This window comes from Suncus etruscus, chromosome 5 (genome assembly GCF_024139225.1).
Source record: "Suncus etruscus isolate mSunEtr1 chromosome 5, mSunEtr1.pri.cur, whole genome shotgun sequence".
In the NCBI taxonomy this organism is placed as follows: domain Eukaryota; kingdom Metazoa; phylum Chordata; class Mammalia; order Eulipotyphla; family Soricidae; genus Suncus; species Suncus etruscus.
In genome coordinates this window covers 63,570,559-63,593,801 of record NC_064852.1, presented here as the reverse complement: position 1 = coordinate 63,593,801, position 23,243 = coordinate 63,570,559, and the positions used below count along the sequence as shown (strand labels likewise).

General features: G+C 46.8%; 1 protein-coding gene across 1 annotated transcript in view; it reads left to right on the top strand.

The window, feature by feature from the left end:
* The window catches only part of SCTR (secretin receptor), a 74,073-nt gene that overhangs the window by 31,736 nt on the left and 19,094 nt on the right, over positions 1-23,243 (top strand). The window contains exons 3-4 of the mRNA XM_049773149.1: positions 12,788-12,895; positions 17,025-17,128. Of these exons, the coding sequence (XP_049629106.1) occupies positions 12,788-12,895; positions 17,025-17,128 (212 nt within the window). The remainder of the gene's footprint in view (positions 1-12,787; positions 12,896-17,024; positions 17,129-23,243) is intronic.

The following is a 23,243-nucleotide window of genomic DNA, read 5'->3' as shown; positions in this document are numbered from 1 at the left end:
CAAATAACACAGGCTCAATTAGCACCAACCACAGCCCAGTAAAGCCTTAGTAAAGCCTTAATGACTTTAGTAATACTTTGGAGAGATAGAAAAATTATTTCAAATGATCTTATTGATCTAAGTTTTTTTGTTTGTTTGTTTTTGGTTTTTTGTTTTTTGGGTCACACCCAGCAGCACTCATGGGCTACTCCTGGCTCTACGCTCAGAAATTGCCCCTGGCAGGCACGGGGACCATATGGGATGCTGGGATTCGAACCACTGTCCTTCTGCATGGAAGGCAAATGCCTTATCTCCATTCTATCTCGCCAGGCCCTTGATCTAAGTTTCTGGTAATTACGTTTGTCTTTGGGTTGTAACAAACAACATGAAGTAAGTTTGTTCATACAAGGTGGAGGTTATGGTGGTAGGTGGGAATTTAGGGACACAGATGAAGGGAAGGACACACTGGTAGTTTGAACATTTAATGCGTGAAATGATTGTATTATGAACAACTTGGTAAAATCACAGTGTTATATATAAATGAGGAAAAAAGAATCTCAACCTATGGGTACATGTGACCACTCTCCTCCTATAATCTCTCTACTGACAGGCCACCTGGCCCCCTATGCAGTGCTGTCAGGGAAGTTCCCCTTTAGGAACCCTTTGTGTCCATCTGATTTGCCCCACAATTAGCACACCACCAAATTTTGGGTTCATGGGCTGTTTCTCTGTTCTCTAAGCATCCACCCTGGTTCTCCTGAACACATAGGGCTAAAATGCTCATGAAGGTCTCCAGCCTGGAGTCTGCCTCTCGCTCCCTCTAATCATCCAACTTCTGGCCTTCCACCTCCTCTGGTGTAAATGGGCAGTTCTAAGGGTTTATTCCTTAGTCCTGCCAGTAACAATTCCTGAGAACCGAGCCAGGAGTAATCCCTGAGCATAAAAAAAAATAGAAAAGGAAGGGAAGATTGAAAGAAGAGAAAAAGCAAGGTGGGTTTCTAGCCCACATCAGGACCAGGCAGGTATGCTGGCAACCTTTGAGTCCTGGTGCCAATTTGGGTGGGACAGAGGTTGAGTTGAGGGTCCTAGTGTACAAGCCTAGCCTCAAACCTGAACCACTTGCTATAGCACCTGGGTCTGGAGGGGTTGGGGGAAGCTGTAAGGGGGCACAGGCATTAATGATTAAGCTACCTGAGGCCTCCCTGGGGAGGAGGTTAATGTTTGAATGCCACAGGAACACGGGAAATGCTGTTACTTTGCTGCACAGCTATCACAAGCACAAAACAAAGGTCTCAGGTCTTCCGGGTTGAACAGCCAAGGCCTTGTGAGCATTGGTTGGGAATGTGTCAGGGTCACCCCCATGAGCTGTGGCCTGCTCTACCAGGCTATTTATTGCTCTGTTTACAGAAGCTGAAACCCCTGCAAAGTTGGCTCTCCTGAGAGAAGAATGTACCAGAGAGATGGTCATTGTGGAGTTGGCCCACATAGACCTGGACATGTATGCCAGTCTGTCACTCAGGCTGTGTGACCTTGAGCAAGACATCAATTCTCTCTATGTTCTTTCTCCAAAACTGGATACACCAACCTCTTTGCTTCTTGTCTGTGCTGACTACAAGGAGCATGGGCAGAAAGAAATGGGCAGCTTCCCTTTATTGAGACAGGAGAAAGGAACTTATTGAGCTTAAATTCATATAACATGAACCTAAACACTTTTAATTGGGGTTCAGGTACTCCAGGTAGTATTCAGAAACTTACAGATGAGTAGGGTTTTTTTTCTTTTTCTTTTTTTTGGCAACTTTTGCCCAATGTGACCAGTGCAAGAGTTTGAGGATGGCTTTTCACATATTCATGATACCACTCTATGTAGTAGTAAACATTTTTGTCAGCCCAAATCAAACCTTCTGCCCATAAAGAATACTTCTCCTCCTCTCTCTCTAGTCCCCAACAATCTTTGGTCTGCTGTCTGTCTTTATGTATCTACTTGTTCAGGAAAGTGGATGTAAGTAGAATCATACAACACGTGTCTTTTACAGTGCCTTCTCCCCCAGGACACAGGATTGCCTAAACTTCACCTACCATGTCCATGCGTCATAAAATCACTCATGCTGACTCTTAGCTTTGTGTTCTGTAACCCTATTCTAGGACCCCTTTTTGGATTCCCTTAAAGCTCCTGCTGGCCTGGGACCCACAACCCTCCATGGTCTCTGGTTGATCCCTTCCCTGCCCATAGCTTCTCACCCTTTATCCTTGACACACTAATCTGACGCTTATAAAACATTTTAGACTATGGTTGGTATTGGAGCCATAGCCAGTGGTGGTTTGCAATCACTCCTAACTCTGCTCAAATGGAGATCTAAGGATTATATAGGTTGTCAGGAATCAAATGAAGTCACATGCAAAACAAGCACCTTACCCCTTTACTGATTCTCCAGCCCCAGACTTTGCTTTAAAGCTCCGTAAACAACCTGTGCAGGAAGGGCCTTGGTTAACCCCATTTCATAGATGAAAAGTTGAGGCCTAGAGAGCTCATGGTATATGTTTCTCATTCATGTTGAAAGCATTTCTCACATTCTTAATTCCATGATCCTTAAAGCTTATATTCAGGGGTGGGGAAATCATTTCTCAAAAAACAGTTTATTTGGGGCCGGGTAGGTGGCGCTGGAGGTAAGGTGTCTGCCTTGCAAGCGCTAGCCAAGGAAGGACCGCGGTTCGATCCCCCGGCGTCCCATATGGTTCCCCCAAGCCAGGGGCGATTTCTGAGCACATAGCCAGGAGTAACCCCTGAGCATCAAACGGGTGTGGCCCAAAAACCAAAAAAAAAAAAAAAAAAACAGTTTATTTTATGGGACACTGTATTCAGTTTGGTTTTCAGAAAAACACTATCAAACTGTCTGTCCCCTGTTCAAATCATTGCTATTTTGGTTTTGTTTGTTTGCATATTTAGGTAAGCTATACCTGGTGGTGCTGAGGACTTACTTCTGGCTCTGTGCTCAGGGATCACTCCTTGTGGTGCTCAGGGGACCCTATGTGATGTTAGGGATCAAATCAGAGTTGGTTGCATGCAAGGCAGATACCTTAACTGTACTATCTCTCTAGCCCTAATGCACCAATTTGAAATGTCTTTGCCATCCTGAAATTTAGTTCCTCTAACACTCTAGCATGTGATTTGGTACAAGAAAAGGAACAATTTTCTTTTTGTTTTGTTTTGGGGCCACATTCGGTGATATTCAGGGGTTATTCCTGGCTTTGCATTCAGGAATTATTCTTGACAGAACTCAGGGGATCATTTAATATGCCAGGGATTGAATCCAGCAAAGGCAAGCACCCTGCCTTCTGTACTCCAGCTCCAGGGCACCCTTTTCTACAGGTTAGATCAGAGCAAAGCAGGGGAAAGCATGGCTGTCACTGCCACTATTGAGCTGGAGAAAGCCCAAGTGAAGGCTGCTAGTCTGGATTCCTCTTGATTCAGCTAAGTGAGGCCTTAGGGAGGAGGAAAGGGTGAATAGGATGAGAAGATTATAGAAGCTCCTGAGAGCTGGCAGCCGTTGGATGAGGAAAAAGTGGAGGAAAGCAAAGAGAAGCCCATGGGTTCCTCAGTACAGGTACAGTGAGTGGAGCGTGAAGAAATTTAAGGGCATTCAGGGACAAGGCAGCCAGGAGGGGAGCCGGAAAATGGGGGAGGTGTGGTTGGGCAGAGACCTCATGGGCCCAGGAGGCCAATCCATCCAGATTTTGAAGGGGGCGTGGCTTGATCTTGACCCCATCTTTCTGCAGCCTGACACACTGCTCCTGAAATGGCTGTAGGCTATCTCCAGGCCATCTGGGCTTGTTTATAAATAAACTCAGGGCTGGAGGATGGGTGAGTGTGGTGAGTGGGTGGGTGTGCAGATAGCAGAGACTGAGCTGTGTGACAGTCACCCCAGCTGGGTGGGCTAACTAGGTTTGGCTAGTATCTGTCCTGCCATCTCAGGGCCTTTGCATCCTGTGCCTGCCCTCTCCCCAACACACCTGCTTCTGCCTCTGCCCCTGCCTCAGTCTTGGGTGTCTATTTTGGGTTAGGACCAATGTAGTGAGGTAGGTGTCATGAGTAGAATGACCAGGGATAAAGAGACAGCACAGGAGGTAGGGGAATTGCCTTGCACAGGATGACTTGACTTCATCCTCCAGCATCCTATATATAGTCCCCCAAGCACCACCAGGGGTAATTCCTGAATGCAGAACCAGGAGTAACTAGTGAGCATTTTCAGGTGTGACCCAAACCAACAGCAATAACAACAACAGTAAAGAAGTCTAATGTTTGTGCACAGCTTCCAGTAAGCAAGAAAGTATGTATGTCCTCAGGCTAGAGAGGTAGTACAGCAGGCAGGGTATTGCCTTGCATGTGGCTTATCTCAGTTGGATCACCAGCATAACATATGGTCCCCCAAGCACTGCAGGAATGATCCCTTGAACACTGAGCCAGGAGTAAGCCCTGAGTATGACTGAGTAGGGTCAAGAAACACACACCCCACTCAAATAAATTAAATTTTCTGTATATTCTAGAACTTTATTGTATCTATTCTTGTAGAATAGAGAAAACTTTGGTACTTTCTGGACTTGCTGAGGATTTCAATGATTCACAGACCACTTAGGTGCTGATGGGGGCCCTTCTAGTTTTGCTCTGTGCACCACAGTGTGGTGGTGAACCGATCCAGGTTTGGGACTGCCCAGTCCCTATTAGGCCCTGAAGCAGCCATGGGGGTTCCAGGCTGTCTGTGGTTCATCGAAATGTGTCTACATCATCTTTGCTGCCCTTCGGTCCCTTTCATTCAGTGCTGGTGGCTAGTAGTGTCTCATACCGCTTTCTGAAGTTACACTGCTCACTCATCCTTCTACCCTGTCACCCCATTCTCAGGGGAATTCTGCTCCTTTTCTGCTGTCCCCATGCATTGTGACATGACTCTTCATGATCCAGAAGCCTCTGGGCACCAGTCAGGAGGATTCTAAATCATCCTGCCCATCTCAGAATCTGTATGTCAGTAAGTGGAGGAGGAACAGACAAGAGGAGGAAAAAATTCCGGGAGTTGGAGAGGAGAGAGAGTTCTATGGTCTTTGCATACAGATGTCTCAGATTCAATCCCAGCCCTACATAGTCCCACAAGGACCACCAGGGTGACTTCTTTTTCTTTGGTTTTTGGGCCACACCCGGCGGTGCTCAGGGGTTACTCCTGGCATCTGCTCAGAAATAGCTCCTGGCAGGCACGGGGGACCATATGGGACACCGGGATTCCAACCAACCACCTTTGGTCCTGGATCGGCTGCTTGCAAGGCAAACGCCGCTGTGCTATCTCTCCGGGCCCCAGGGTGACTTCTTAACACTCTCAGGTGTGACCCAAAAGCCAATAGCCACAAAGAGCTGAAAGTAATAGAGAAAAAATATCCTATTTCCAACAATTTTATTCTCATAAAACCCAGGAAGCTATTGTGGCACCATTTTAAAGATGCAGGAACCAGTACACAGGGAAGTCTCAGGGGTGGTGCCAGCCCCAAGTACATGGGAGTTCCAGCTTACTCATGTCCCCCAACACCACTAGCCTCCACATAGTCTTCCAAGCTTTTCTCTCAGGCTGGTAGCTCTTGGTGGCCACCCACTGCTTCCTCAGAGGTTCTGTGGGGTTAATCATTGTCTTTTCTGTTCACTCAAACTCCCCCAGCCTTCTACTCCTTTGCTCCATCCAGATTGGCAGTGGTGGTGGTGACACTCCCAGATGTCAGCAGAGTGGGTACCTACCCTACTTCATGCTTGCATGTTCCTGTCAGGGTCCTTCTGAATGCCCTTGTAGCTAAGGCCCCTCTCAAGTCCTTACCTTATTAACTTTCCTGAGTCCTGGGCTTTGTCCTTTCATTACCACAGCTTCTGTAATCAGGCCAGGGAACCATTGAGAGCTGCACACAGACACACCTTGGGAGTACCTGTCCCACTCAGCCAGCACAATATGCAGGTCACATAGCAAGTCTGATTCCCCAGCACCCCTAGAGGTTGTTTATACTATATTTTCTTAAGTGTATGGTACCATGATGTCTAAAAAAAGCCAGACTGATAGAACAGCGGATGGGCTGCTTGCCTTGCATATAGCTGATCTGGGTTTGATTTCTGGCATCCCATATAGTCCTTGAGCCCACCAGGAGTAATTCTTGAGGGCAAAAACATAGCTAGTTATAACTACAAAACAAACAAGAAGATTAAAAAGCAATGTATGGGAATTTGGGGGGAGGTTCGGCATATACCTGGCAATGCTCAAGCTAACTCCTGGCTTGCACTCAGAGTTCACTACTGGCTTTGCTTGGGGGACCATATGTAATGCTGGGGATTGAGCTTAGGTCAGCTATGTGTGAGACAAGTGACCTATGTGCTGGACTATCTCTCTGGCCCTACAGAGCTTTTTAGCTAGAGGGTGTAGCTCAGGGCTAAAGCACTTGTCTTGCATGTATGAAATCCTGGCTTAATCACCAGATTACAAAACTAAACAAACATGTGAAACAATAGTACTAGAGTTAAGGTACTTGCCTTAAATGCAGCTAACCTAGGCTTAATCCCTGACATCCCATATGGCCCACTCAACCTTCACCAAGAGTGATTCCTAGCACAGAATCCTGAGCACTTCAGTGTGGACAAAACACCAATGAACCAACCAAACACACTAAATTCTGCCATATACGGAACTTAAAAAACATGGCTCAGTGATGATGCCAAGTGGGAGTTCTGTGGGAACATTTATGCACATGGACTTGATTGCCACAAACCTTCTATGTGTGACAAAAATAACATCTGGTAAATACCACTGGGCAAGGTTTGCCTGGACCAGTCTCAGAGCAGCCCAGGTACATTCTTAGTGCTCGAGAGCCCTGGGCTTGTTCTAGTGTATTCTGTGCCTGGTAAGCCAAGCTGGCAAGTGTGGCCATGCTCTGTTCTAGTGCTCATAAATGGGCAGTGCTCAGTAGCCTGCTGCCATGATGGGTCAGCTCGGCAGGTGGAAAACAATAGAACTAAGGGGCCTTACCCCTAGAGCTACCCACACTTCTCTCACCACACACATTCTCTGTCACTTGGAGCTGGGTTTCTTCTATCAGCTGTGGGACAAGGACCCTCCTTTGATCCCTTCTTGGCTTCACAGTGTCCCACAGGCATCCCATATGACTCAAAGGCACTTTCCCCAGCAAGATTCTCTTTCTATGCAGTGAACTGGGGGCAGGGATAGGGGACCCTACCACCTCTCATCAGTAGCAATTCTTACTCTATCTTCTGCCAACACTTCTGCCAGCAACTCTATGAACCCAGTCTGGCATAACCTGGGTTGAGAAACCTGTCAGAGACCTTGGCACCCTCCCTGTCTGTCTGTCTGACTAGACACGGTTCTTCCAGTTTTACTATTTGTGTTTTTGTTTGTTAGTAGGTTTTTATGTTATTTATTTATTTATTTGCCACTACTAGCAGTGCTCAGGGATTACTATAGACTTATTGCTCAGGAATCACTCCTGGAGGGGTTTGGTGGTACCATATGGGATATCAGGGATTGAACCTGGATTAGCCATATGCAAAGAAAACTTTCTACCAATGTACTATCCCTACCAATGTACAATGCTCTAGCCCCAGCCTCACAGTCTGAAGCCAGCACACTGGCTTTAGAATCTGGATCCATCACACCCATGGTAAAAGAAGACTGATGCATTTCCCTACTATAAGGAAATAATGTCTTGCTAATCTCTACCAGGAAAGTTTGCTGAGATGGCAGTCAAGATGGTGCTGTAAGTTCCGGTCTTTTCTTTTCATTTACTTATTTTTGTGGAAGTGGGCCATACTCCATAATATTTAGGGACTACTTCCTGTATAGTGCTCTGGAGACCAAGCAGTGGCAGGTATCAAATTGGGACCTCTTGCATAAAAAGCTTGTGTTCAACGCATTGAGCTATCTCTTGCTTCTTTTTTTAAATTTTTTTTATTGAGACCATCATCCTTATCCTCCTGGCCTGCCAGTATAACAGGTCCATTTTGTTTATCTTGTTATAGTTTGGGTCTATTGATTCTATTGTCATTGACATTGGCCTGAGTATTTAGTACTGGCCATTTTTTCCCCACTCAATGCATCTGAGACCACTTGGCCCCTGGGTCCCATCCACTTCTTTTTTCTTTTCTTTCCTTTTCTTTTCTTTTCTTTTCTTTCCTTTTCTTTTCTTTTCTTTTCTTTTCTTTTCTTTTCTTTTCTTTTCTTTTCTTTTCTCAATTTGTAGGAAGACACAGAAATATGAGGCAAAACAAGGTTATTCATGTTCCAAGGTCCTATGAAAAAGGCAGGAGCCCCATCTAGATGATCTAAATAAATTAAAAGTGGGGGGGCATATGTGGCAGGGTTTTTTTTTCTGATAGGCACAGTAAACTTTGGGGAAATTAGAAAGGAAATTCCCTTGGTCTAAGAGATACAAGGTTTCTCTACCCATGAAGCATACTATCATAAGACTGACTATAGGCTCTAGGCATGTTAATTGTCCAACCCCAAGGTCTTTCTTAAACCCTTGTTTCTTAAACATAAGTTAAATGTATGTGAGGGGTCACAACAATAAATAGAGGTTTTTGAATGTCCCAGCACCAAAAATTCATTGAAATTTTATAGCAGCTCTCTAATGAATCCAATTGTTTCTGGCAGCACTAGCCCATGCTGCATTTCTTGGGCCAGACAGAGTCAGCAGGGGCAAAAGGTTTTGCATAAAAGGTTTTGCATGTGTAAGGGGGAAGGGTGAATTACTAAGCAGTGTGCAGGAGGTTTGGGAGCCACACTGGTGATTCTCAATCAATTGGGCCATTGGTTCAGTGCAAGGGACAAAGACATGGTGCTGCTCAGGTCCCACAGTGCTGTAAATAACTTGAAAAACCCAGACAGTGCTCAAGAACCTCCAGGACTGCACAATGGAGCAGGACTCCAGTCAATATATGATCAAGGAAACATATAATGCCAGGAATTACACTTGGGTTCACATATCAGACACACACTCCCCATTGAGGGAGTGTGTTAAGAGGCCCCACCATAGGATGTGGGAAGAAAGGAACTCTTATGCACTGCTGCTGAGACATGAAAAAATGCTCCACATCACTAATCATCAGGAAGATGCGAATCAAAATAACAATGAGGTACCATCTCATGCCACAGAGACTGGCACACATCACAAAGAACAAGAACAATCAGTGCTGGTGGGGATGTGAGGAGAAAGGAACACTCATTCACTGCTGGTAGGAATGCCATCTAGTCCAGCCTTTCTGGAAAACAATATGGAGATTTCTCAAAAAACTGAAAATTGAGTTTCCATATGATCCAGCTATACAACTCCTAGGGATATACCCTATGAACACAAAAATACAATTCAAAAATGCCTTCCTCACACCAATATTCATTGCAGTGCTATTTACAATAGCCAGACTCTGGAAACAACCCAGATACCCTTCAACAGATGAGTGGATAAAGAAATTGTGGCACGGGGCTGGGAAGGTGGCGCTAGAGGTAAGGTGTCTGCCTTACAAGCGCTAGCCAAGGAACGGACCGCGGTTCGATCCCCCGGCGTCCCATATGGTCCCCCCAAGCCAGGGGCGATTTCTGAGCACATAGCCAGGAGTAACCCCTGAGCGTCAAACGGGTGTGGCCCAAAAACCAAAAAAAAAAAAAAAAAAAGAAATTGTGGCACATATACACAATGAAATATTATTCAGCCATCAGGAGAGATGAAGTCATGAAATTTTCCGATACATGGATGCACATGAATACTATTATGCTGAGTGAAATAAGTCAGAGGGAGAAAGATAGACACAGAATAGTCTCACTCATCTATGGTTTTTAAGAAAAATAAAAGACATTATTGTGATAATGCCCAGAGACAATAGAGATGAGGATCAAAAGGACTGGCTCTCGATATGAAGCTCACCACGAAGAGTGGTGAGTGCCATTAGAGAAAGAACTACACTAACAATTAACATGACAATGTTAATGAATGAGAGAAGTAGAATGTCTGTCTTGAATACAGGGGTGGGGGAGGAGGGAAATAATGGCATTGGTGGTAGGAATGTTGCTCTGGTGATGGGATGGTGTTCTGTTTATGACTGGAATCCAACTATAATCATGCTTGTAATCATGGTGCTTAAATAAAGATATGATTTAAAAAAAAAAGAGGCCCCATCATAAACCCAGAGGCTTCTATGGAGGAGAAAGGAGTAGAACCATCGCACAGATGCCAGATTGGGCACAGGCATGTTATGAGACCCCTCCCCACACTTTATCCTCATCTTCAGGCATTTAGTAGAAAAGTGGGTGCTCTGGAATCTATGACCATGGCTATGACCATGATTCACCTGCTTGCCCAGTGGAGGGAGCACACTGCTTGGGAGTCTGGAGAAGCCAGATCAAGGGGCTCACAACCCTCCTATCTTGGGATTCACATGAGAGTCAAGTGATAGAATTCAGGAAGCTCCAAGAGATTCTTTATTTGTTGGCCTCTTTTTTGTTTGGGGGCAACCCCTGGGGATGCTCAGAGCTTACTCCTGGCTCTACACTCAAGTTTGACTCTGGGCAGCACTCAGGGAACCATTCGGGATGCCAAGAATCAAATGTGGGTTTGCCACATGCATGGCAAACACCATCTTCATTGTACTATCACTCTGAGAGACTATTTCTTCCTACCCTTTTCTTGGGAAGCAGAGTCCCAGAGAAGTGTTTACCCTCCTTGTGGGACCCCACCCACACCTGGTCTTTCCTTGAGCCCTATCACCTTGCCCAGACCACAGCCTGCCCTGCATTTTCTGGGCACAGTTCTAATTCAGAGCCCCAGCTTAGTGGCTTCCAGGTGGCCCCATTCTCTAGTTTCCTGCATTCTTCAAGGTGGTTTCTGCCCAGCAAACAGACCACACTGCCTTCAGCTCCCCACCTTCTCCTGCTCTGCTCCCCTGGAACCTACTTCCTCCACTTTTGCCTTTGGCTCAGCCCCTCTCCACCTCCTGTTCTCTAGATCTCCTGGCCTATTCCTGGTTAGAAAGGAAGACAGGACAGTTGGGAAAACCTTCAAGCTGAGATGGCCTGACATTCCCTTCCTTAGAACACTCAATTTCCTGGCTATGTAATATCAGGAATAACACACACACACACACACACACACACACACACACACACACAGACACACTTCATTTTAGAGTGAAGCTAAGCTGGAGTCTTGGGCATGCTCTGGATGGTGTGAGTTGAGTAGACCACAAGGTGATCTTGTTGGTGCCCAGCCAGAGCTGGCAGGTGGAGGACTAGAAGGCCAGCCCAGAACATGGACCTAAGAAATCCCAGAAAAAGTCCCTGTGACAGGGACTCAGAAAGCCACAGGCACACACATGTGTCTGAAAAGGGAAGTTAACAACTAGTTACACCAGCCCCCACTGCTGTAGTTCATGGAACTTAAAGGTCAGGTTTTTGTAACCAGAATTCTGTAATTTTCTATGCTTATACCTGCTTTTTGTATCTAACCCTTTTTGTCCTAAAAAGGAAGCTTATACCAACCCTAACCTCATGTGATACCTTGTGCTACCTCAAAATGTCTTTTTTTTTTTTTTTTTTTTTTTGGTTTTTGGGCCACACCCGTTTGACGCTCAGGGGTTACTCCTGGCTATGTGCTCAGAAATCGCCCCGGGCTTGGGGGACCATATGGGACGCCGGGGGATCGAACCGCGGTCCTTCCTTGGCTAGCGCTTGCAAGGCAGACACCTTACCTCCAGCGCCACCTACCCGGCCCCTACCTCAAAATGTCTTAGCGGATGTTATGCCCTTATAAGGAACTTACATTACCTCAAAATGTCTTAGCGGACGTTATGCCCTTATAAGGAAATCATCCCTACCCCCTCTCCCCTTCTTGTGGTATATTAGGATGAACAAAGAAAGCCACGTGGTCCTTTGCCTCTGTTAGGTTCTGGATGGGCACTGGACCCTGACTGGCCAGAATAAAGAACCCACTTGAGCTTTTGCCTGAGTGACTGTCTCTTCATTTCTCCGTGTTAGAGCAGCATCTGGACTACCAAGCCTTTCATGTCCATGCATCTGACACATTTGCCTAGTGCTGGTCTTGTGTCCAACCCATTGTTGGCATAAACCAAAGGCCTAAGGGGTAGAACTTTTCCTTTGCCCTCCAGGACTCTGTCCAGTGCAGGAAAGCACTGGGGTGAACTGAGGGCCACATTGGCTTCTGTAGCTTTCCAGTCCTACCAACTCAAATTTGATCCTGCCTCACACATGTGAGCCTCTGGTTCATCCCCAACGCAATGGGGTGAAAAAAAGAAAAGGCAGGAAAAACAAAATTTTGCAGGATTTATTTCCATATGAAAACTGACTTGGTAATGCCAAGTCTTGGGGTCAAGGAGAGGAAACATAGGTTGTTTTTTTTCCCTCCCATATTTGACTATGCTCAGGACTTATTTCTGGCTCAGGAATCACTCTTGGTGGGGATTGGAGACCATACGTAGTGCCAGAGACTGAACCCAGGTCAGTTGCATATAAGGCAAGCATCCTACCTGGCCCATTATTTTTAGGGTGATGGATCATTGCCAGGCATTATTATGGGACTTGATGTTTCTCAGTTGCTTTCAGCTCCAAAGTACCAACATGCCATGAGCATAGTCTGAGGCAACCTGCCCTGGGTTCCAGAAGCACTTTAGTGTTGTTCTGGCAGGAAGGGTGTCAGGGCTAGTGTGGGGGAGACGGAGGTAGGGTCCTGGGTCACACACCACCCTATCTGATGCTGTTCTTCTTCTTGGCAGACTGTGAGATATTGTGGGACAATATGAGTTGCTGGCCATCAGCTGTGGCAGGACAGACGGTGGAAGTGGAGTGCCCGCCATTCCTCAGACGACTCACTGGCAGAAATGGTAATTCGTCAGCAAAGTCTCAACCCAGAAACTGTGGGAAACGCCATGGTTAGGGCATGAGCTTGGAAGCATGGGACCAGGAAGTTCTCTGGAGCCAGGTGGAGAATGGAATGATGGAGGTGGTGAAGTCCTTGTGGAGGATTAGAAGTTCTTGCTCCTTTGGGACTTTGGTTCAATTCTCAGTTCTCAGTGAAGAGAGATCTTGTATTAGCAGGGCCAGAGTGATAGTGTAGCAAGAAGGAAGCTTGCCTTACATGCTGCCAACTGGGTCTGATTCTTGGCATCCCATATGATGTCCTGAGTATTTTTAGGAGTGACTTCTGAGTACAGAGCAAAGAGTAAGCTTTGAGAATAGCCAGGTGTGGTCCAAAAAGCAAGAAAAGAAGAAAGTATGGTATGGTCAAAGAAGTGGATGTTCTTTACTTCATTCCATACCCCACACTTTGGGGCTACCTTCCTCATGAGTTCCTACTCCCTTAGCAACTAGGCCCCTTGCTCCAGCTCCTGGGCCAGAGAACCTTCTGGTCCCTCCTGAACTTTGGGAATCTGACTCTCTTGCCAAGCCCTCCTGGAAGTCCTTGATCTCAGGGTGGGGAGGATGGTGTCTCCTGTCCCAGGAATGTTCCAGTTTACAAAAACTTTTTATTTTAGGCAGGGAAGTGAGGAGGTGGTCTTGGACAGGGGCACTGGCATGGAAAACTAACATTCACTTAAGCTCTAAAAGGAGACAAATATCCAGACAGTCATATATCATCACAAAGGCCCTGCAAACCATAAAACAGGCTCCCAACCGGGTTCTATAAACTCATATCTACATTGACCAAGGGGGCGAGCTCAGGCTCCAACCCAATCTCCTTTCACTTCAGAACAAGTGCTTGGTCCTCCCTCTGAGATGTAGTCAAGGTTCAGAGGCTACATCCATGGCCACATGGCTTTGGGAGCAGGCAAAAATAGTTTCCTGCTTTTTCTTTGGCTCCTGCCCTCAGTAGTGTCATTTATAGTCTAAAACCTGGTCCTTCTCCCCTCTCATTGATTCATAAGATGCCAAAATGCTGTCTGCTGGTTGGCCTTTAACAAGAATGAACCAAAGCCCAAAAGCTTTATCCCTGAACCTCCTAACTATATCCTTTTTCAAAGCCAAACAATGAAAAGGGAACTTTGGAAACCAAGAGTGTAGAGCGTGGTGGAAGTTTTATATCCTTTGCTCCATAATTCCTACGCCACAGGGCAAGTGTCTGTCTACAATACCACTGTAGCTCAAACTCACTCACTTGACGACAGCCTGTAATGGGAAACTGGAGGAAATCCAGGTAGTCAGGTAGAACCTGCCTTTCCTCTTACTGATTACTGCCATGGACAAATCTCCCCCCAAATCTCACAGTCTTCATGTTCTGCTTGCAAGCAGGCACTCCTCACTGACTGGCTTTTCCTCACAGGATGGATTTGTTTTCCTGGACCCTTTCTGCCAGATCCCAGCACATCCCTCCCATCCTGCCTGGGGGAAAGGCAAAGAGCCAGGACTCACAGGCAGCAGGACTGAAGCTGCAGCTGGATTGTTAGGGGAGGGACCTTGGCTATGAGCTAACTCTGCACAATTGCAGGAGGGGCTGCTTCATGGTTTCTGCCCAAATAAACCTGAGTTTATGGAGACACCTATGGGACACGTATGGACACCTAAGTAGGCATTAGGGACACCAATAAATGTATCCTATGGTGCTGTACACACAGTACTCACTTTGCTTGGGAATGTTAAATATCTTTCTTTGTCCCTTCTCTTAATTTCTAAAATTAATAAAATAAAATAAAATAAAACGGGGCCGGAGCAGTGGTACAAGCGATAAGGCACGGACTGTGGTTCGATTCCCCGTTGTCCCACCATGGTCCCCCAAGCCCACAGGGACTTAGCCAGAAGTAATCCCTGAGCGTCATGGGGTGTGGCCGAAAAAAAAATAATTAAAAATAAAAATAAAACAATAAAACTGGGTCTCCCAAGCAGTGCTCGGAAGATTTGGGGGGCACCTCCCAGTGCTTCTCAACCAAAATTCAAAATAGGGAAATCCCCTCACCAGATTCATGCCGCGTTATTCTCCAGGCAACCTTAGCCGCAGGACCATGCCGTGCCGGGGATTGAACCATGAGAAGCAGCTGACTTAACCCCTGTACTATTCTTTTTCTCCTTCCCCTGAGCTCCCACTGACACCCCCACCCCCGACCCCATATCTACATCCCTGCAAATTTTCCAGCAGTCCATCTCCAGGCATGGTCCCTCCCTGCCACTGGGATCTCTGGAGCTCAGGACACAAGAGATTGATCAGACCCGGATTAGGGCCAGGTTCATTCTCCCTATGCAGTAATTCTTTCTGATTGTCTTAGTTCTGTTGAAACCTAAAACTTTCCTCTCCCAGTCCGCCCTAAAGTCTTAGAGTCCCTTGCCTCTTCCCCAGGCCCTCCTATCCTTGTGCAGAGCCGACCTCACCGCCACGTTCCTCCCTTAACAATTGTTTCAACCCCTGGCCACTAGAAGCCCAACACCTCCGCCTTGAGCCCTAGTCTCTGTCCTTGGATTGCCCAAGACCCACTTTGGGACTCAGTTCACTGTGAAAGTAACTAACGGGAAGCCCCTTTCTCCGCTGTAGTTTCTTATTATTGCCACACGATGTCGCTGTAGAGCTGAAGGGCTGGCCTCCCTGCAGGCTGGTCTGGGATTCTGGATCTCCCTGTGGGGAAGAGGATCAACTCCACCTCCCCCCACCCCAAATCCAGGTGGAGCGGGTGGGGCGTCCCTTTTTCATTCCCAGTCCCAGGCTCTAGCCACCTGCCGGCGCACGAACGTGGGTCAGGGCCTACCTATGTTCAGTTAGCGGTTGTGAGTCCTAGCCCCATGAGTGTCTGAGTATCTGCTAACTTTAGACTGATTCTTCCCCAAACTGCACCTTAGTATACACCCCCAAAATGTTGACTGCATTCTACTGTCTCCTCTCTCTGGAATTGTTGAATGACCTCTAATCCAAGTCCTGGTTCCCCATATCTGGAGCTTTGGAGAAGGTATGGGGGTGATCACAAAGAGCATGGCCTGAGGTACTGTAGGCTGCAGTGATTTAGGGGCCCTGAGCATAGCAGGCTAGTGGGGAGCAAATGAAGGAAAGTGCTCTTGGAGGATCTATTGAGAAGCAGCAGGAAGAGAGCTATGATATGTGTCTGTTGGCCTCCCTTGCCCCTGGGCATTCTTTAGTGAGATGTGGGGGGCAGGATATAGATGTATGGGTGAAACTAGTCTGGCACCATGAAGGCAAGAAGCAGCACTTGAAAGCTGAGGGTGGGTATTTGTTCACAGCCAGTTTGTACATCAGTAGGTCTGTCTGTCTATCTCTGACTCACATATGCACAGACACAAATATACATACATATGTAGACATAAGTACACATATATACATAAATGTCCATACATGTATAAACACACAAATGTTAATAAAACACATATACAATACATACCCAACACAAAAATACACATACAATGGGGCCGGAGAGATAGCATGGAGGTAGGGCATTTACCTTACATCCAGAAGGACAGTGGTTCGAATCTCGGCATCCCATATGGTCCCCCGAGTCTGCCAGGGGCAATTTCTGAGCCTAGAGCCAGGAGTAACCCCTGAGCACTGCCAGGTGTGACCCAAAAACCAAAACAAAAAAAAATACACATACAAATACACATATATGCAAATACACTCATATACACACAAATTTTACAGACACACAAATGCATTCGAATATACATATACACAAATACACTCACAAAACACATACACAAAGGGACATATTCCAAAACACATAATAGACACATATATTCAGACACACATACAACTGAATACAAATACACATCCATACATGCAAACATGCGCAAGCCTGCCAGTTCTTTTCTAAGCTCATCTGCCTCTATAGCCTCTCCTACCACTTTTCCTGGCCCACTCTGTTTTCTAGGGTCATCTGGGCCACTTGGAGACTATGTGTGTGGTTTAAAGAAAGGTTGGGGGCAAACTGACAAAACCAAAGTTCTAAGCTGCCCCCAAGGCATGGCTGAGGGCACCACTAGAGACCAGCCACTCACTTTCAGGATGTTGGACACCCACAGGTACCATGTTTCGAAACTGCACACAGGATGGCTGGTCGCAAACTTTCCCCAGGCCTGACTTGGCCTGTAGGATCAACATAAACAGCTCATCCAATGACAAGCGGGTAAGTATGTCCTCCTCGCTAAGAATACAGACCACAAGTCCCTGCTAGGGATGATAACCAGAGCTGCTCTGATTCCCTCTTCTGGCATCCAAGAAGGCTTGTTCACTGCTCCATAGAAAGCAGGTTGGTGGGTAAAGGTGGAAGGAACTGCCCTCCAGCTGTGGGATACACAAAGCATTCAATTCTGGACCTAGTGATGTGTTTTCTATAGTGGATCCCAGCAAGATCCCAGCCCCTTGAGTCCCTTGGTCTAGAAGAGCAGTGGGCTCCAACCTCTGCAGACCCCATCTTTATTATGGGCTTCTATGATGGCAGGAGGCTGATGTGAGAAATCACGATGGTAAAATCCATCAAATGATGAGGAAAGCTCATGACAGGGAAGTTGGTGGAAGTCCAGAATAATGCTTTGGCACTCATGGGAAGTGGCTATAGCTTCCAGGTGGAGCACTTGCCTGTAAGTGTAAGTCCTTTGGTTTTGTCCTCCATACAACCAAAGATCAAGAGGACATATGGGCTGCATGTAGCAGATGTTTCCATCTGATTTAATAAATCCATGTGGCTCCCATACTGGAGGGAGCAAAGAGAGTATGTCGGGGTGACAACCATGATAGAACACATAGCAGCACTGTCCTTTGTGACTGCAGCTGCAGCCTTGCTCTGCCTGCATGGTCAGGAGGAGGGATGAGCTCTCCTCACATGACCCATTCCTAGAGCCCATGGGTCTATTGCTGCCTATTCCCCATTCAATCTTCTTCCTTCCTTCCTTCCTTCCTTCCTCCCTTCCTTCCTTCCTTCCTTCCTTCCTTCCTTCCTTCCTTCCTACTTTCCTTGCTTCCTCCCTCCCTTCCTTCCTTCCTTTCTCTCTCCCTTCCTTCCTCCCTACTTCCTTTCCTTCCCTTCCTTCCCCCTCCCTTCTCCCTTCCTTGCTTCCTTCCTTCCTTCCTCCGTTGCTCCCTTCCTTCCTCCCTACCTCCTTTCCTTCCTTCCACCTCCCTTCCTCCCTCCCTCCCTCTCCCCTTCCTCCCTCCCTCCTTCCTTCCTTCTTTCCTTTCTTCCTTCCTCCCTTGCTCCCTTCCTTCCTCCCTACCTCCTTTCCTTTCCTTCCTTCCCCTCCCTCCCTCTCTCCCTCCCACCTTCCTTCCTTCCTTCTCCCTCCCTCCCTTCCTCACTTCTTTCCTTCCTTCCTTCCTACCTTCCTTCCTTCCTCCCTCCCTTCCTCCCTCCCTCCTTTCCTTCCCTTCCTTCCCCCTCCCTCCTCCCTTCCTTGCTTCCTTCCTCCCTACCTCCTTTCCTTCCTTCTCCCTCCCTCCCTCCTTCCTTTCTTTCTTCCTTCCTTCCTTTCTTGCTTCCTTCCTTCCTCACTTGCTCCCTTCCTTCCTCCCTACCTCCTTTCCTTTCCTTCCTTCCCCCTCCCTCCTCCCTTGCTTCCTTCCTCCCTTTCTTGCTTCCTTCCTTCCTCCCTACCTCCTTTCCTTTCCTTCCTTCCCCCTCCCTCCTCCCTTCCTTGCTTCCTTCCTTCCTCCCTGCCTCCTTTCCTTTCCTTCCTTCTCCCTCCCTCCTCCCTTCCTTGCTTCCTTCCTTCCTCCCTTGCTCCCTTCCTTCCTCCCTACCTCCTTTCTTTTCTTTCCTTCTCCCTCCCTCCCTCCCTCCCTCCCTCCTTCCTTCCTTCCTTCCTTCCTTCCTTCCTTCCTTCCTTCCTTCCTTCCTTCCTTCCTTCCTTCCTTCCTTCCTTTCTTCCACTAAATCAGCTGTATGCAAGGCAAGTGCCCTACCTACTGTACTATTTCACTGATTTTTTTTTTTTTTTTTTTTTTTTTGGTTTTTGGTCATACCGGCGGTGCTCAGGGGTTACTCCTGGCTGTCTGCTCAGAAATAGCTCCTGGCAGGCACGGGGGACCATATGGGACACCAGGATTCGAACCAACCACCGTTGGTCCTGGATCGGCTGCTTGCAAGGCAAACAATGCTGTGCTATCTCTCCGGGCCCTATTTCACTGATTTTTTTAGCAAGCCTGTTTTTATGTCTCACTGACTATGACTAAAGTGTCCATAGTCTGTTTCCACTCCTATCCCACTTAATTGTCTCAGGCCAGCAGGACTCAAACACTTTGACCTGGGGACCATTTTTCACTCTTTAGAATTGTCTTGGGTCCTGAGCATGTCAGGAGCAATTTCTGAGGGCAGAGCCGGGAGTAACCCCTGAACGCTGCTGGGTGTGACCCTAAAACAAAACAAAATGAAATGAAAACATCTGCTGACCATTGATCTAGAAGAAGAAGGTGGTGCTGTCAAAGACAGCAGAATGAGGCAGCTACATCCAAGTAGGCAGCAACAAAGCTCTGGATGCCACTTCCTCCTGGGCATGAGGCATAGTTGTGTCTGTTAGGAGGCTGGGGCAAGAGGACTCAGTGTTAGATCTAAAGACACAGCAGGAATGGGGTGTGGCCACGCACGCTGGCCAGAGACTTGAGGGCTCACCAAGGACAGCAGAAACATGCCATGCTGTTCCTCTGCTACCTCCTGCTGATGCAGCCTCACTCACCCACACCTGTCCCTACCTGAAGGGCTGTGAGACTGGCTAAGGAGACGCATGTCCTCAGTTCTGGGATCCTCCCACTTGTGAAGGTTCTAGTTGGCATGAGGGTCAACCAGTGTAAGCTCTAGGATGTCTCCAAGCCCCACTGTTTGTGGGGTCACTTGCTCTTGTAGCTTTTTCTTTATCCCCAAGAGGGATTTTTTGGCTTCTGGGCTTTCCTACATATCCTTAGGGATGCTCAGAACAAATGGCAGTCACCCATCAAGTTCAACCCCTGTGACCAGGACATTTTTGGTCATAGGAATCAAATCTACTTTCAAAGATCATGCTGCTGTGGCTCACATATTAGGTCTCATCCTTCCATATGTCAGTACTTCCAATCCTTTTATTTTTGTGGGGAGAGGAGCTGCCTGGAGTAATCCCTGAGTGCAAAGTCAGTAAGTACTAAGTCCTGAGCATCCATGCCTGTGGCCAGAAACGAAAAACAAGGGAGGGGGGAACTCAAGTGTGACATGTATTTTTATATCCTTTCCCAGTGAACCAAGTATCTCCCTTCATTTATTTTCCTGTTTTTACTTTCAAGGGGAGTATATGTGTGTGTGTGTGTGTGTGTGTGTGTGTGAGAGAGAGAGAGAGAGAGAGAGAGAGAGAGAGAGAGAGAGAAAGAGAGAGAGAGAAGGGACCATATTTGGTTCTGTGATTTGAACTAGGCCATGATTCTTAAACAAATATATTCTATTTCACTCACAAATGTGTCTATGGAAATATCTTTTTTTTTTTTTTGCTTGTTGTTTGTTTGATTTGAGGGTACTGGGGGCTAAAACTGTGGTCAGCCATATGCAAGGCAAGTGCCCTACCCACTAAATTATCTCTCAGGACATCTGTGAAAGTGTCATTTAAAAAAAATTGGGGTGGATTATATATATATATATATATATATATATATATATATATATATATATATATACACACACACACACACACACATCAGATATTATATGCAACCAACCTGATTTCGATCCCAGCACCTTATATGGTCACTTGAACCCTACATGAGCACAGAGCCAAGAGTAAGTTCTGAGCACAGCCTGGGTCTAGGAAGATAGTAGAGTGCATAGGGCCAACTGAGGTTTCATTCTTGGCACCCATATAGTCCTCTGAGCCCTGCTAGGAGTGATCCCTGAGCATCACTGAATGTGATAAAAGAAAATTGAAATAATTGAAAGTAGAGGGATGGGACCACACCATATGGAATTTGGGGTGCCACTCTGAATATGTGTTTGGTGTCATTCCCCATGTGTTTATTGTGAGAGAGGACTGACCAACTTCAATCCCCAGCACCCCATATAGTTGCCTGAGTACTTAGAAACAAACAAAAAATACTCCCACACCCCAAAACTTTAAAGTATAAAGATCATAATTTTGTTTGTTTGTTTTGGGGCCATTGCTCAGGGTTTACTCCTGGCGCTGCGCTCAGGGGTCATTCCTGGCAGTACTCAGGGAACCATACGGGATTCTGGGAATAGAACCCAGGTCAGCCATGTGCAAGGCAAATGTCTTATCTGCTGTACTATCACTTCAACTTCAGATAAAAATGTTTTTATCTTTTTTTTTTTTTTTTTTTGTGGTTTTTGGGTCACACCCGGCAGTGCTCAGGGGTTATTCCTGGCTCCAGGCTCAGAAATTGCTCCTGGAAGGCACAGGGGACCATATGGGATGCCGGGATTCGAACCGATGACCTCCTGCATGAAAGGCAAACGCCTTACCTCCATGCTATCTCTCCGGCCCCAAATGTTTTTATCTTAGTATCAGTATCATACTCCCTCCAAAACCAATAATTCCTTAATAGCCATCAATAGTACATTAGTATTTAATTTCCTTTCTTTCTTTTTTTATTTTGGGGCTTATCTGGAGGCCACTTAGGGGTTAGTTACTCCTGCTTTGCACTCAATAATCACTCCAGGCAGGCTTGGAGAATCATATAGAATGCCAGGGATGAATCTGGATTGGTCTCATGTAAGGCAAATGCCCCTCTCTACTGTGCTACCACTCTGGCTCCAACTTCCAATACGTGTGTGTGTGTGTGTGTGTGTGTGTGTGTGTGTGTGTGTGTGGTTTTGGTCTTGGTTGTGTTCAGGGCATACTCCTGGCTCTATGCTCAGGGATCACTCCTGTTGACCCTATGTGGGTGCTAGGAAATCAAATCGGAGAATTGCATGCAAGGTAAGTGTCCTACAAACTGTATTATGACTCCAGCCCAAAACTAAATACTTTTTATTTTGGAGAGGGATTCATTGGTGAGCTTCCCCAGTGTGCTGGGGTCACCAGGACTACCCCTTAAATACCAAGGCTCTAACTTGGGGCCCAGCTCATGCCAGCCAGGTGTTAGAGCTGTTTGCATCCTTTCCCGGGCCCAGTGCCAATACTTCTTGAAACTTGCTGGTTTGCTTTTTCCCATCTAGTTCTAGAGGAACCCAATGTTTTCACACACTCTCCACATGACACAATCTCACTTCTCCGGAAATGTTCCAGTTTATGAATGTGCCTCTTAAGATCACATGCCTGGACCAGCACCCCACATTCCTGGGCAGCCTGCTGCTCCGGCACACTGCTTCCTGCAACTGAGAACAGGCCCGCTTTCTTTGGCAGCTGTCTCCTCCCTTGCTTTTCATGCCATGGTCTTAGACCACTGGCCCAGCCCACATGGGAGGGTAGATGACAGAGAATGAGGAGGGATGGTGGGGAAAGCGATCTGCACCTCTGAGTGCCAGCCCTACTAGTCTTTTTGCAGTTTTTCTCAACTGTTTCCACCTAAGTAGTCTTCTTCTTCTTCTTCTTCTTCTTCTTCTTCTTCTTCTTCTTCTTCTTCTTCTTCTTCTTCTTCTTCTTCTTCTTCTTCTTCTTCTTCTTCTTCTTCTTCTTCTTCTTCTTCTTCTTCTTCTTTTCTTCTTCTCCTCCTTGTTCCTCTTCTTCTCCTTCTCTTCCTCCTCCTCCTTCTTCTCCTCCTCCTCCTTCTTCTCCTCCTCCTTCTCCTTCTCGTTCTCCTTCTCCTCCTCCTTCTCCTTCTCTTCTTCTCCTCCTTCTCGTTCTCCTTCTCCTCCTCCTTCTCCTTCTCCTCCTCCTCCTCCTTCTCCTTCTCCTCCTCCTCCTCCTTCTCCTTCTTCTTCTTCTTCTTCTTCTTCTTCATCTCCTCCTCCTCCTCCTTCTTCTTCTTCTCCTCCTCCTCCTCCTCCTCCTCCTCCTTTTTCTTTTTTGATTTTGGGCCAAGGGATTACTCCTGGCTATGCACTCAGAAATCGCTCCTGGCTTGGGGTACCATATGGGACGCTAGGAGATCTAACCAAGGTCTGTTCTGGGTCAGCCAAGTGCAAGGCAAACATCCTACTACTGCACCATCGCTCTGACCCCCTAAGACTTCTGACCTTGTTTCCTTCTTGTGGGCCTTTCTGTTCTACAGGGTGGCCCACTCTTCTCATGCTATGACCCCCACTTACATTATTTTCACCTGTGCCCCTCTGGCATATGGTGGGGACCCATTTGAGGTCATTTGGCCCCCAGGTGATAAACACTGGTCATGAT